Source organism: Rhincodon typus, chromosome 17, assembly GCF_021869965.1.
Source record: "Rhincodon typus isolate 14 chromosome 17, sRhiTyp1.1, whole genome shotgun sequence".
NCBI classification, from domain to species: Eukaryota; Metazoa; Chordata; class Chondrichthyes; order Orectolobiformes; family Rhincodontidae; genus Rhincodon; species Rhincodon typus.
In genome coordinates, this window is record NC_063348.1 from 39850858 (window position 1) to 39866455 (window position 15598).

At 42.5% G+C, this 15598-nt stretch overlaps 1 protein-coding gene across 1 annotated transcript in view; it reads right to left on the minus strand.

Annotated features, from left to right (window-relative positions):
• The window catches only part of LOC109927834 (doublecortin domain-containing protein 1-like), a 395969-nt gene that overhangs the window by 52152 nt on the left and 328219 nt on the right, over positions 1-15598 (minus strand). Inside the window, exons 28-30 of the mRNA XM_048607351.1 lie at positions 10972-11157; positions 4621-4824; positions 1217-1424 (exon numbers count right to left, since the gene is read on the minus strand). Of these exons, the coding sequence (XP_048463308.1) occupies positions 1217-1424; positions 4621-4824; positions 10972-11157 (598 nt within the window). The remainder of the gene's footprint in view (positions 1-1216; positions 1425-4620; positions 4825-10971; positions 11158-15598) is intronic.

A 15598-nucleotide genomic window follows, 5' to 3' on the forward strand; every position in this document is an offset into this window, starting at 1 on the left:
AGCTCCCCTCCAAGACACTCACTATCCTGACTTGGAAATATATCACCGTTCCTTCACTGTCGCTGGTTCAAAATCCTGGAATTCCCTCCCTAATGGCATTGTGGGTCAACCTACAGCGGGAGGACTGCAACGGTTCAAGAAGGCAGCTCACCACTACCTTCTCAAGGGCAACTAGGGATGGGCAAGAAATGCTGGCTAGCCAGCGACGCCTATATCCCACGAATGAATAAAAAAATGACTTAGATGGGTTAAGTGAGTGGGCAAAGAAGTGGCAGATGGAATACAACGTGGGAAAGTGTGAGGTCATTCACTTTGGTAGGAAGAATAGAGGAAGAACTGAAGACAATTTTCTAAATGGGGAGAAAATTCAGAAATCTGAAGTGCAAAGGGACTTAGGAGTCCTAGTCCAGGATTCTCTTAAGGTCAAATTGCAGGTTGACTCAGTAGTTAGGAAGGCAAATGCAATGTTGGCATTTATTGCGAGAAGATTAGAATATAAAACTAATATCAACTATAGCCTAAAGTTTCCTATTTTCAATCTCCTCCTTTCCTGAATTGAGGAATGGATTTGCTCCCTTCCAGTCTGATGGAATCTTTCCAGAATCTAGTGATTTTTTGTTTGGGAAAAATAACACCAATATATCTACTAACTCATTAACAAACTCTTTTAAGACCCCAGGCTAAAGCCATTCAGGACCCATGGACTTGTCAGCCAGCAGCTCCATCAGTTTGTTTAGTGCCACTTCCTTGGCTTGAAATTTCACTCAGTTCCTCTCTTTCTTCCACTTCCTGGTTTACAGTAATTAATCATACTATAGAAGCAAAATATTTGCTCATTTCATCTGCTATTTCCAGATGATCTACTATTAACACTCCATTCTAACTCTTCAAAGGGTTAACATAAACTTCATTTACTCTTGTTTTTTCAAATATCTGTAGAAATTCTTGCTTTCTACTTATTATATTTCCCACTAGCTTCTCTCATATGTTAATTCTTTTTCTAGCTTAAGGCTTACATTCTATACCAAACTTTATATTCTGACCAATCATCTACCCTGCCAATTATCTTTTCACATTTAAAGGCTTTTTCCTTAAGTTTGATGTTTTTCTTAACTTCTTTAGTTAACCTCTTATCAGTTATTGAAAATCAGATACCATGGCGCACAAGCAAGGCTGTAGCTGGTGAGGTAGCTTGAACATTAAAAGATTGGCATACCTTCTTTCATCTCTTCACTTAGAAATTCCTTCGGTCTTCCAACCTCATCCTGATCATTTTGTTTTGTTTTGGATTTGTGTTCTTGCAAAGTCTCATTGACTGCCCATGCTATCAGTTCATTTATAGTCAGGATCAGGCTCCCATCAGCTGTGTAGAGTCTGCACGCTGGTCTGGTGAGTCCTAGTCTTTGGGTACATGTAGCAAGCAACTAGATCAAAACAACCAGAGAAGATAAAGGAAAATAAATAGCACAGGAATGGGGAGAAAGTAATTATTACTATCGACACAGTTTGTGAGATATTACTTTCACTGCTTCTAAAGAAGGAATTAATTCCTTTAAATTTGATAGTACAACAGTGTCCTAAAATGGTGGACAAATGTAATCCTACAAATTAGCATTGTTGATATGAAGATCACTTTATGAGCAACTTAGTTGTTCATATTATTGGCAGCACTCATTTTTAAGGGTTAAATGGTAATGCTGTGTACAAGCCATTGCCGATTGCCAATTACAAACATAATGGGCAGTATTTAATGGAGGGGATTATCTCATCCAACAAATTACATGCCACACAGACATTTCACCCAACAACACTGGGCCCTCTTTGGAGTTAATGTCCCCAAGACCAAGCCCACCCGCAGAAAAACCTATTGACAGGCAGTGCCACCAGGAAGGCTGTGGCTATCACCAGTATGGCACTTACTTGTGGCCACAGGTGAGTGATGGCTGTGGAAGAGGGGTCATGAAGTGAAATTGCAGGGGAAAGGGAAGTCGCTTTGGCTGTCAGTAAATCTTGCCTTTCCTGATGCCTTTGATTGAGGGAACACCCCATCACATCCCCATCCAAATTGGAAACCTGCAAGCCAACCGGAAGTCTGCTGTACTTCCTCTAAATTGATACTCCACCTGCCAATGGGTTGTAACAGTGTTGTTTTTTAATACACTTGTGGGATGTGGTTATCACGGTTTGGACAGTATTTATTGTCCATCCCTGGTTGCTACTGAGAAGGTGGCAGTGAGCTGCTTTCTTAAATCACTGCAGACTGTATGCTGAATGTAGTCATACAATGTTGTGCATGGTAAAATAGGACTGAGTCAGCACAGCTTCATCAAGGGGTGGTCATGCCTGACAAATCTGTGGGAATTCTTTGAGGAGGTAATGAGCAACGTAGACAAAGGAGAGTCAGTGGACGTGATCTATTTGGGTTTACAGAAAGCCTTTGACAAGATGGTTCACAGGAGGCTGATAAATGAGATAGAAGCCAATGGTGCTAGGGGCAAGGTAATGGATACAGAATTGGCTGACTGGTAGAAGGCAGAGAGTAGGGATAAAGGGGTCATTTTCAGATGGCAGCTGGTGACTAGTGGAGTTCCACAGGGGTTAGTGTTGGGACCACAAATATTCACATTATACATTGACAATCTGAACAAAGGAACTAAGAACATTGTTGCAGGTGACACAAAGATAAGTGGAAGGACGGGTAGTGATGAGGAACTGGGGAGGCTGCAGAAGGACTTGGGCAAGTTAGAAGAGTGGGCAAAGAAGGGGCAGATGGAAAACAACGGAAGTACCTCTTGATTTTTCAGATCCCTGTTTCTAAAAGTCATCTCTTATCCCTCTCCACGCAGCTACAAATATCAATGCTTTTTGGTCGAATGCTTTTCTTCTGTATTTTGCTTGAACAACATTTAAACTTTATTTAATATTGTTAGGGGCTGGTTCTTGAGATCACTCACAGGTATTGCGATGGGTGGTCATACCACACCTTTTCAAAGTGAGACCGACAGCATGCTAACTTCATTATGCCGGCTCATTTCCTCCCTTGTGCCATGCAGTCCTGCACTGAATTGGTGCACAGCTTATCAAGTGACCTGCATTCCTGCAAGGGGAGCACAACAAAGCCAACTTGCCCAACTTAAAGCCAATCTGAGCCTTTAAAAGGCAAAGTGCTTTCTGCCTGAAAGAGAGGATGAAACTGCTTGTACCGAAGACTTCAAAAAGGATGTGAAATGGCACCACAAGGAAAGGAAGCATGTCCCAATTTTGTGGATGCCACATTTAGAGTCACAAGTGTTAGACATGGGGAGAGGCTCTTTTCTATCAGAGATCCAAGAGGCCCTCAGATAATTGTTCAGAAGAAAATGGGAGGAGGCAGTCATAGCAGACAATGTCAATGCTCTGGCACTGAGGACATGGGTGCAATGACCCAAGAAATTTAATTACTTCACACGAATGATCAGGTCAATGAGTGCATCTTCTTGAGCCGACTTCTTACAACTGAACCATCAGTCTCACACAATGCTCCAATAATCACACCCTACATCATTCAAACAATCCCTCACCTACCAGCAGGGCTCAAGCCTTACATCCAACTGCTTCATCTTATCCTGACACAGTTATCACTGAAGCTCACACACTCACATCTCACAGCATGAGCGCACTTCCAGCTATTGAATCTTGACAAACACATCACCTAAACATATTGCAACCGATTGGAACACTTGCCTCTGTTTTGCAGGAAAAGATGGCACATCGTCGCTGGCTGCAAGGGTTAATAGATGGTATTAAGCAGCCATCCTGCAAGTTAGATAGATCTCTTTAAATTGGGCTGACAGAGAAATTGTCTCCTGCAGGCAAACCCTGTGTCTTTAAGAGAGAGCGTTAACTAGAGTAGTGAGGTTGAAATGATGGGTTGTGTGTCAAATGAGTGTTGTACCTGCCGGCTCTCCACACACACAATGGCTGATTATTATCTTCAACAACATGATGATTAATGTGGGCCTTGGCAGGAGTGATAAAGTACAGAGCACATGCTATTCTCTCACCTCAATCAGCACTAGGTGGCAAGTATTGTAGCCCCCTAGTTCAGAAAGTGCGCAGCAAGTTGAACATAACATGCAGTTTATTAAAATATTAGATAAATATTCCTTTTAACTTTTATCTCAGTGCTGGCCTGTACTAAAATATATAATTAAAATTGTGTGCAGGAAATTTAAATATTCATAGTTCAGTTCTAAGTGATACATAGATGGGTTGGGAATCTGATCAATAAATGGTTAAACATGTTGCTTTGGTAGAATTCAGCTGTAACTCAACATTAAATGAATACCACAGAACTTTCAATGGAAAATAGAATTGATGGTTACAGCAGACAAGTTGAGGATGCACTTCTCTCCCACTTACTCAATTGTGCACCTTCACCCTTCAACACCACTCCTGCAGGGATTCTATGATTCTATAGTTCTGTCATTCCATGATTCTATGTGTCTGAAGTAGACATATTATTACTGCTGAAAATAGTTAGCAGTCATCTCTCCTGAGAGGCTGGAAAACCAGTTGACTGTTCCCAGCATTTGCTGTTCCACACCTCAGAATGTTATTCACTTAGCCTGGCTTTATTACCGAGGAAAATGTTCTCCCAATGATCAATTGACCATCCTCATATCCAGCTCCATTTCGGTAGGCCATGAGTCTTAATGCCACTTGGGTCTTGGCAGCTGAGATCTCCTGTGAGATCATATGCACTGACGTCTCCTTCCGCAAAGAAATCCATTTCTTTTCCCAGTAAGCCAAAGTGTTTTCAGCTTCAGATGTAGAAAGGTCAACCTGCAACAAAGAGAAGTGAAATCTGCCAACTTTTATAAATGCGATGTGCACCATTTTGGGTACCCAATTTTAATCACATCGCCAGTGGTGGCCTTGCTTTCAGTAGTTAAGGCCTTAAACTCTGGAAATTCATTCCTGAGGGGTGACCTTATAGACGTTTATAAAATCATGAGGGGCATAGAAAAGGTGAAAAGTAAAGGTCTTTTCACGAGGGGAATCCAAAACTAGGGGGCATATTTTTAAGGTGACAGGAGAAAGATTTATAAGGGACCTGGGGGCAATGTTTTCACACAGAGGGTAGTTTGTATATGGAATGAGCTTCCAAAGGAAGTGGTAGACGCAGGTTCAGTTACAACATTTAAAAGACATTTGGATAGGTGCACGAATAGGAAAGGTTTAGAGGGATATTGGCCAAACGCAAGCAAGTGGGACTTGATTATTTCATAGAATAGAATCCCTACAATGTGGAAAGAGACCCTTCAGCCCAACAAGTCCACACTGACCCTCAGAGCATCCCACCCAGACCCATCCCCCTATAACCCACCTAATTTACACATCCCTGAACATTATGGGCAATTTAGCATGGCCAATCCACTGAGCCTGCACGTCTTTGGACTGTTTAATTTGGGAAAATTCGGTCAGCCTGGATGAGTTGGAGTGGAGGGTCTGTTTCTGTGCTGTGTGATGCAATGACTCTATGAAACTTCCCATCTCTGATCTGCTATAACACACATCTTAAAATCTAGCACTTTGCCCCAGGTAATATCTAAGTTGGTTCTATTTGGTTCTGTATCAAATTTTGTCAGATAACTTTCCTACAAAGCACCTTGTTGTTTTTAAAATATATTAATGATGCTAAATGAAGGTGTTGTTGTTGTCACTGATTTTGTTCCCAAAGCTGGAGTGAGAACACTTCTATTGGGAGAAATTTATCATGTGAATAAACCATTGAGATCCTGGCTATAGCTGAAATGGAAGCCGTAACTTACATTTAGTCCAGCCAGGAAGTCTCTGATTATATGCACGTAATTTTACTGGGCACTCCTACTAATGATAGTGTTGTACAAGAGAATCCTGAGGGGAAATAGATGCCAAAGTGTTCCAGAGGCATTTCAAAGTTGAATGTAAATTTTGAAAGAATTTTGAAAGAGCTATCCATTAGTCCGAGTCTCCAGGGTGCTGCAATATTTTTTGCAAGTTTTTATTTCTTTTGGAAGTTGCCGTTGAATCTTCCAGAGAGCTTTCAGGCAGCATGTTCCAGATCATAACAATTCACAAATGGGGTTGAGATACACATCAGCCATTATCAAAGGCAGAGCAGCTGAATGATTTTCTCCCATGTAAGGTACTTTCACCAAGGGCCTTAAATCTGTTTTCTGGTTACCTTCCCTCCAACATAAATAGCTTCTACTTACTCACTTTATCAAAATGGCTTACCTCGCCATTAAAGTTCACTCTACCTTATCTGCACTAAGTAGAACAATCCCAGTTTCCCCCTGGAACAAAAAACAAAAATTGCTGGAAAAGCTCAGCAGATCTGGCAGCATCTGTGGAGAGAAATCAGAGTTAACATTTTGGGTCAAGTGACCCTTCCTCAGAACTGATGGTAGCTAGGAAAATGTCAGTATATATGCAGAAGATAGAGTGGGAGGGATGGGGTTCGGTGGGGATAGACCCCAAAGAGAGAGGACAACAGTTCAACAGACAAAGGAATAGATAATGATCTGGCTAGAAGGGTGAATAGCTGTTAGTGGGTAAGAATGGGTTGTGTGTAATAGCCAACTATAGCCTGACTAGTGGGGCTTGTGATAAGGACATGGGAGAGCTCAAACCCCAAAGTTGTTGAATTCGATATTAAGTCCAGAAAGCAGCAGGGTCCTCAGGCAGAAAATATGGTGCTGTCCTTCCAGCTTGCGCTGAACTTTGCTGGAGCACTGCAGCAAGCCTGAGACAGAGATGTTAGTCAGGGAATAGGGTGGTGTATTAAAGCGGCAGGCAACAGGTAGCTCAGGGTCCTTTTTGCGAGCAGAACGTAGATGTTCTGCGAAGCTGTCACCCAGTCAATGCTTCGTTTCCCCAATGTAGAGGAGACCTCATTGTGAGCCATGAATGCAGTAGACTAGATTGTGGGAAGTCCAGGTTCACCTGGAAGGTACGTTTGGGCCCTTGGATACTGAGGAGGGAGGAGGTAAATTCACAGGTGTTACACCTTCTGTATTTGCAGGGGAAGGTGCTGTGAGGCTGTGGGGTGTGGAGGTCGGGAGTGAAGGAGAAGTGGACCAGCGTGTCCCGGAGGAAACGGTCCCTGCGGAAGGCAAACAAGGGAGGAGAGGGGAATATATGTCCGGTGGTAGCATCTCACTGGAGGTAGTGGAAATGGTGGTTAATAAGCCTCTGGATGTGGATTCTAGTGGTAAGTGAAGACAAGGGGGACCTTATCGTTGTTGTGGGAAGGAAGAGACGGGGTGAGGGCTGAAGGCCAGGAGATAGGCCAGACCCAGCTGAGGGAGGTGACCTGAGGGAGTTTTGAGGAAGGGTCACCAGACCCGAAACGTTATCTCATATTTCTTTTCATAGATGCTGCCAGACCTGCTGAGCTTTTCCAGCAATTTCTGTTTTCATTTGTGAGGATATGTAGTCAAGGTAACTGTGGAAGTCGATGGGTTTATATTCGTTATTGGTGAATAACAAATATAGCCTGTCCCCAGGAATGGAAAAGAGATGTCGAAGAAGGGAAGGGAGGAGTCAGAGATGGATCAAGTGAAACTAAGTGCAGGGTGGAAAATGGAAGCAAAATCAATAAACTTTTCAAATTCTGGACAAGAGAAGGAAGCAGCACCGATGATGCCATTGATACACCGGAGAAAGAGTTGTGGGTGGGAGCCAGAATAGAAATAGAACAAGGAAAGTTCCACATACCCCACGACGAGACTGGGGCCCATGTGGGTACACATGGCCACCCCGCTGACCTGAAGAAAATGACAGTAGTTAAAAGAAAAAGTGTTCAGGGTGAGGACGAGCTCAGCCAAGTGGAGGAGGCTGGTGGGGAATGGGGACAGTTCAGGTCTTTGTTCCAGGAAGAAGCGGAGAGCCCTGAGACCATCCTATGGGAGGATGGATGTGGACTGCATGTCCATGGTAAAGAGGAAGCGGCTGGAAGCTACAACTGGTGTCTCAGTTTCTCTGATCTCTCCACAAGATGTCATTGGGAAACAATTCATTTGTGGTAGTGCCATACGCAACAAATTAAGCAACAGGGAGAAGTCATGAGTATTGAATGATGGTCCATAGAACATAGAACATAGAACATTACAGCGCAGTACAGGCCCTTCGGCCCTCGATGTTGCACCGACCTGTGAAACCAATCTGAAGCCCATCTAACCTACACTTTTCCATTATCATCCATATGTTTATCCAATGACCATTTAAATGCCTTTAAAGTTGGTGAGTCTACTACTTTTGCAGGCAGGGCATTCCACGCCCTTACTACTCTGAGCAAAGAACCTACCTCTGACATCTGTCCTATATCTATTACCCCTCAATTTAAAGCTATGTTCCCTCGTGCTAGCCATCACCATCTGAGGAAAAAGGCTCCCACTGTCCACCCTAACTAATCCTCTGATCATCTTGTATGTCTCTTTTAAGTCACCTCTTAACCTTCTTCTCTCTAACGAAAACAGCCTCAAGTCCCTCAGCCTTTCCTCATAAGACCTTCCCTCCATACCAGGCAACATCCTGGTAAATCTCCTCTGCACCCTTTCCTATGCTTCCACATCCTTCCTATAAAATGCGGTGACCAGAACTGTACGCAATACTCCAAGTGCGGCCACACCAGAGTTTTGTACAGCTGCAACATGACGTCATGGCTCCGAAACTCAATCCCTCTACCAATAAAACCTAACACACCGTACGCCTTCTTAACAACGCTATCAACCTGGGTGGCAACTTTCAGTGATCTATGCACATGGACACCAAGATCTCTCTGCTCATCCACACTACCAAGAATCTTACCATTAGCCCAGTACTCTGTATTCCTGTTACTCCTTCCAAAGTGAATCACCTCACACTTTTCCGCATTAAACTCCATTTGCCACCTCTCAGCCCAGCTCTGCAGCTTATCTATGTCCGTCTGTAACTGCAACATCCTTCCGCACTATCCACAACTCCACCGACTTTGGTGTCATCCGCAAATTTACTAACCCATCCTTCTACGCCCTCATCCAGGTCATTTACAAAAATGACAAACAGCAGTGGCCCCAAAACAGATCCTTGAGGTACACCACTAGTAACTGAACTCTAGGATGAACATTTCCCATCAACCACCACCCTCTGTCTTCTTACAGCTAGCCAAGTTCTGATCCAAACCGCTAAATCACCCTCAATCCCATGCCTCCATATTTTCTGCAATAGCCTACCATGGGGAACCTTATCAAATGCTTTACTGAAATCCATATACACCACATCAACCGCTTTACCCTCATCCACCTGTTTGGTCACCTTCTCAAAGAACTCAATAAGGTTTGTGAGGCACCACCTACCCTTCACAAAACCATGTTGACTATCCCTAATCAAATTATTCCTTTCTAGATGATTATAAATCCTATCTCTTATAATCCTTTCCAACACTTTACCCACAACCAAAGTAAGGCTCACTGGTCTATAATTACCAGGGTTGTCTCTACTCCCCTTCTTGAACAAGGGGACAACATTTGCTAGTCTCCAGTCTTCTGGCACTATTCCTATAGACAATGATGACATAAAGATCAAAGCCAAAGGCTCTGCAATCTCCTCTCTAGCTTCCCAGAGAATCCTGGATAAATCCCATTCGGCCCAGGGGACTTATCTATTTTCACACCTTCCAGAATTGCTAACACCTCCTCCTCCTTATGAACCTCAATCCCGTCGAGTCTAATAGCCTGTATCTCAGTATTGTCCTTGACAACATTGTCTTTTTCCTGTGTGAATACTGACGAAAAATATTCATTTAGCGCCTCTCCTATCTCTTCGGACGCCACGCACAACTTCCCACTACTGTCCTTGACTGGCCCTAATCTTAGTCTAGTCATTCTTTTATTCCTGACATACCTATAGAAAGCTTTAGGGTTTTCCTTGATCCTACCTGCTAAAGACTTCTCATGTCCCCTCCTGGCTCTTCTTAGCTCTCTCTTTAGGTCCTTCCTGGCTAACTTGTAACTCTCAAGCGCCCTAACTGAGCCTTCACATCTCATCTCTACATAAGCCTCCTTCTTCCTCTTGACAAGAGATTCAATTTCTTTAGTAAACCACAGTTCCCTCGCTCGACCACTTCCTCCCTGCCTAACAGGTACATACTTATCAAGGACACGCAGTAGCTGTTCCTTGAACAAGCTCCACATTTCAATTGTGCCCAGCCCCTGCAGTTTCCTTCTCCATCCTTTGCATCCTAAATCTTGCCTAATCGCCTCTTAATTGCCTTTCCCCCAGCTATAACTCTTGCCCTGCGGTATATACCTATCCCTTTCCATCGCTAAAGATGGACCTTCATCCTGAGTACTAACCTTATTTTAAATTCAGAAAGATCCCATGGTACTCTGAAATGAACTGCACTCTTATTGTCAGTGCCAATGATGCAGCCCTTCCTCATGAAATTGCATATGATGGTACCACAAGTCCCAGCTAGAATGGAGTTGATTTGAGTAAATCCCCCATCAAACACCCCTGGAAACCACAATGCTGTTAGTGAGACGGATTGCTTTCTTTTACACACTTTTCTATCATTTAACCAGCTCCTATTCACTGAATATGGTGGAAAAATAGATAGTTGGAATGGCATTATCCTCCACTGACTTGGTCTCGTTAAAAAAATGTTTTTATTCAAGGACATTGCTTTAGCATGCAAACCACACTTTTCACTGTACCTCGATATTTGTGTCAACAAAAAAAAATCAATCAATCAAGTTTCAGCCATAAACACTGTTGTAATTCATAGGAAATCCATTTAAATAGGCTCAATTTGGTGAGGAAATAAACTGATGCCAGATTAACTTTTGCTGTGAATCCTGCTGCAAATTTTGCCCCATTTCCAACTCAATGGCTGGCACGATGTAACTCACAGCAGTGTCAATTCTCACTTTGTTCAATATTCATCCAGAATAAAGCATTGCTTACCCTTGCAACTCTGATGCATTTAAAAGGCCCAGTTTCTTCAATCTGGCTCAGCTCATGGCCTGTTGCACACATGAATGAGTTACCTGGGTTGAGTTTTGTCATAACATTCAGTCCTCTCAGTGCCCTGGCACATGCCAAACAAACCACAGTCTTTTTCTTTGTACAGGCATGGGTAATATAATAACCCTAATACAGAAATTGGAGGGAAAACAGAAAACACATAGCTAAGCATTTCCAAAGACAGAACTGCATCATTGAATGAGATAAGCACAAATTACACAGACACAGACACACACACACACACACACACACACACACCACCTGGTAATCTAGCTTTTATATTATGGAAGAGGTATAGCTTCATGGGTGGATATACTGCAAAGACATTATCAGGGATTATAAACGATCAGGAAAATGTGAACAAGATAGGATTTTTTTTCTAAACCAGTAAAAGCTAAGGTTAATCTGATGAAGATTTTAAAATTATGAAGCAATTGATGGGTAAATACTTCCAATTGTGGAGGAATTCAACACTAGGTTGTAGGGCAGATCAATAAGCAAGACAGTTAGAATGTGAAACACACCACCACAAGTCAGATAGCATGGATATATATATAAGAGAAAGCTACAAAAGAAGAGGGAGAAAAGCATAGAGGGATATTCAGTTAACACTGCTGCCTCAAAGCGCCAGGGACCTGGGTTCGATTCCACCCTCAGGCAACTGTCTGTATGAAATTTACACATTCACCCCCTGTCTCCTGGGTTTTGTCTGGGTGCACTGATTTCCTCCCACAGTCCAAAGATGTGCAGGTTAGGGGGATTGGCCATGCTAAATTCTCCATAGTGTCCAGGGATGTGCAGGCTAGAGGATTAGCCATGGGAAATGCAGGGTTTCATGGATAAGGTGGAGGGGGTGGTGTGGTGAGGGTCTGGGTGGGATGCTGTTCAGAGGGTTGGTGTGGACTCGATGGGCTGAATGGCCTGCTTCCACACGTGGGAGTTCCATGAAAATAAGCATCTATGAAATATTTATTGTGAAATTTCAAGGAAAACCCTGATATTTAAATAAGTAAACCTGACAAGGGGACTGAAGTTGTCATATCCAACAAATATAACTACCTCAACAAAATTCAGGATGCAATCAGTAATGGTTCCAAGTTTATATTCAAAGGATCTACCATGACACATGACCATACAGTACACTTGAGGGCAAGTTGCAAAGGTGCTTGTTGGACTTTCATAATGTTGGTAGTCTGCCAGGTGATAATATTATAGGTTTTGTTTTTCACAGCTCACCATGTCCACTGTATGGACTATCCACAGCACATTAAAGCATCATCCCTTTACACTCTGGATTATCTATGACAGGCTTCGCACACCATGTATTGGCCAATTGATTGAGTGAACTGTTGCGTCCACATTTAAATGCTATCCACAGACACTAAGAAGGGCTCCTTTCAAATGGAGAACTATAGTGTATCACTGTGCACTTTTTGAGCTGACTTTCCAATGTACCACTCAAGAAAGCCCCAGGTCACTGTATCACAGTGATCTAGATGTACCACTGGTGTCTGAATCGGTGTTAATCCAACTTATGAATTTAGCAACCTGCGCAGTTGACTTCAATTTCAACCACACCATTTACGTTCAAATAGATGGTGTGCTATGGAATACCCCCTGCAGCCAACTCTTGCTAACATCTTTATTGGTTATTATGAGAACCATGTTTTCGTTGGAATGACCACTATCTCTTGCATACTTCTAATACATAGATGACACTTTTGAAGTATTTGAATTCCCAGCTGCATCAAAGAATTTCTTTAATAAGCTCCACCCTGTGTGCTAATGGGTTGTCTACTGGAAGACTAAATTTATCAGTCAATAAACTTGTTGATATTCCTATAGTTCCTTGCTCATGGATATGGCCCTAGCCATCTGCTCTCTGTGTAAGCGTGATGTGCTGAGGGAGGTAGTATCAAAACTATCCTTATGAAATCATAACTTCCATATTGTACAAACTCATGAAAGGGCCTAATATCACCAACTCTAGGCCATGAACACTGCCCAATCTTCCTGAGACTACTTTGAAGGGCAAGTGTTTCTACAAATTGAAGACTAAGTGAAGAAGGCATTTGATATGCTTGCCTTTATTGGTCAGTGCATTGAGTATAGGAGTTGGGAGGTCATGTTGCAGTTGTACAGGAGATTGGTTAGGCCACATTTAGAATACTGCGTTCAGTTCTGGACTAGAGATAGTGGGAACTGCAGATGCTGGAGAATCTGAGATAACAAGGTGCAGAGCTGGATGAACACAGCTCAGAAATTTCTGAAGAAGGGTCCAGGCCCGAAACGTCAGCTTTCCTGCTCTTCTGATGCTGCTTGGCCTGCTGTGTTCATCCAGCTCTACACCTTGTTATTTCAGTTCTGGTCTCCTTGCTATAGGAAGGATGTTGTCAAACTTGAAAGGGTTCAGAAAGGTTTTACAAGGATGTTGTCAGGATTGGAGGGTTTGAGCTATAGGGAGAGGCTGAATAGACTGGGGCTATTTTCCCTGAAGCAAAGAAGGCTGAGGGATGACTTTATAGAGGTTTATAAAATCATGAGGGGCATAGACAGGGTGAATAGCTAAGGTCTTCTCCCCAGGGTAGTGGAGTCCAAAACTAGAGGGCATTGGTTTAAAGTAAGAGGGGAAAGATTTATAAGGGACCAAAAGGGCAATCTTTTCTCACAGAGAGTGGTGCATATATGGAATTAGCTCCCGGAGGAAGTGGTGGAGGCTGGTATAACTACAACTTTAAAAGGCATCTGGATGAAATATGAACAGAAAGGGTTTGGAGGGATATGGCCAAATGCAGGTAAATGAGACTGGATTAATTTAGAATATCTGGTTGGCATGGACGAGTTGGACCAAAGGGTCCGTTTCTGTGCTGTACATCTCCATGACTCTGTGACTCTAATAAGTGAAGCTAGCTGCTTCACAAAGCCACTCATGGTGTTCCCTGAGAACAGGATGCTGCCTTAAAAGACAGAAAGCCATTTGGCTACACACAAATGAGTAATATAATATGAAGAATTTGAAAAAGATTCATATCAATAAAAAAAAGTGCTGAAGAAATGAATCCCTGTGCCCTGATAATCTACAATCCAGGGTATTAATTGGATGGCCATGGAAATAAGAGACGCGTTGTCTGTCACATTCCAAAATTTTGTAGATTCTGGAACAGACATGGCAGCTTGGAGAGTGACAAATATAAATCCACTGTTTAAAAAATGAGTTTGGGAGAAAACCAGGAATTACGGACCTGTTAGCTTAACATTAATGGTAGATAAAATGATGCAGGCTGTTCTAAAGAATGTGATAACAGGACTCTTAGAAAGTGCCAATGGACTTACACAAATACAACATGGATTTATGAAAGGAAAATCATGTTTGCTAAACCTACTGGAGTTTTTTTTTGAAGGCGCAATGAGTAGAATTGGTGAGGGAGACCCTGTGGATGTGGTATATTTGGATTTTCAGAAAGTTTCTGACAAAGTCCCATGTGAGAGGTAAGTGTGCAAAATGGAAGCTCATGGGATTAGTGGTAACATTCTGACATGGTTTGAAAGGTGGCTAGCAGAAAGGAAACAGAAAGAGTAAAGTAATAAATTAAGAGATAGTAAGAACTGCTGATGCTGGAGTCAGAGATAACACAATGTGGACCTGGAGGGACATAGATGCCTGACCTGCTATGTTTCTCCAGCTCCACACAAAGTAATAAATTGATTGTTGCCAGAGTAGTGAGAAATCAGTGATAAGTGGGGTACCCTCAGGGATCAGCGTTTAGCCCCATCTATTTATAATAAACATCAATATTTCAGATGAAGGAATCAAGTGTAATATTTCCAAGTTTGCTAATGACAAAATGAGGTGAGATTGTGAGTAGTTAAGATGACGTAAAATGACTTCAAGGTGAAGCAGACAATTTGCATGAGTGGACAACTGCATGGCAGATTATTTTGATAAGTGTGAAATTATCCAATTTGGTAGGAAAAGCAGAATGGCAGAGTATCATTTAAATAGTGATGGATTGGAAAATTTTGATGTGCAAAGGGACTTGAGTTTCCTTGTACACCATTCAGTGAAAACAAGCAGCTAGGTGCAACAAACAGTTATGAAGGCAATTGGTTTATTGGTCTTCATTGCCAGAGGGTTTGAGTACAGGTTCAATGAAGTCTTACTGCATCCATACAGAGCGTTGGTCAGAACACACCTACAGCATTGTATGCAGTTTTGGTCTCCTAAGAAAAGATATGCTTACCATGGAGGGAGTACAGTGAAGGCTCAGTAGACTGATTCCTGGGATGAGAAGTTATGAGGAGAGATTGGGTTGACTGAGCTTGAATTTACTTAAGATTAGAAGAATGAGACATTCTGTTCATATCCTCATTGTCCTCATTTGAGGGGGGATGGATGGACTGGATGCAAGGATAATGTTTCTCATAGCTGGGGATTCCTGAACAAGAGATCATGGACCCAGAATATGTGGTGTGCACTTCAGACTGAGATGAGCAGGAATTTCTTCACTCAAAAATCAGGAACAAAAACAAAGTTGCTGGAAAAGCTCAGCAAGTCTGGCAGCATCTC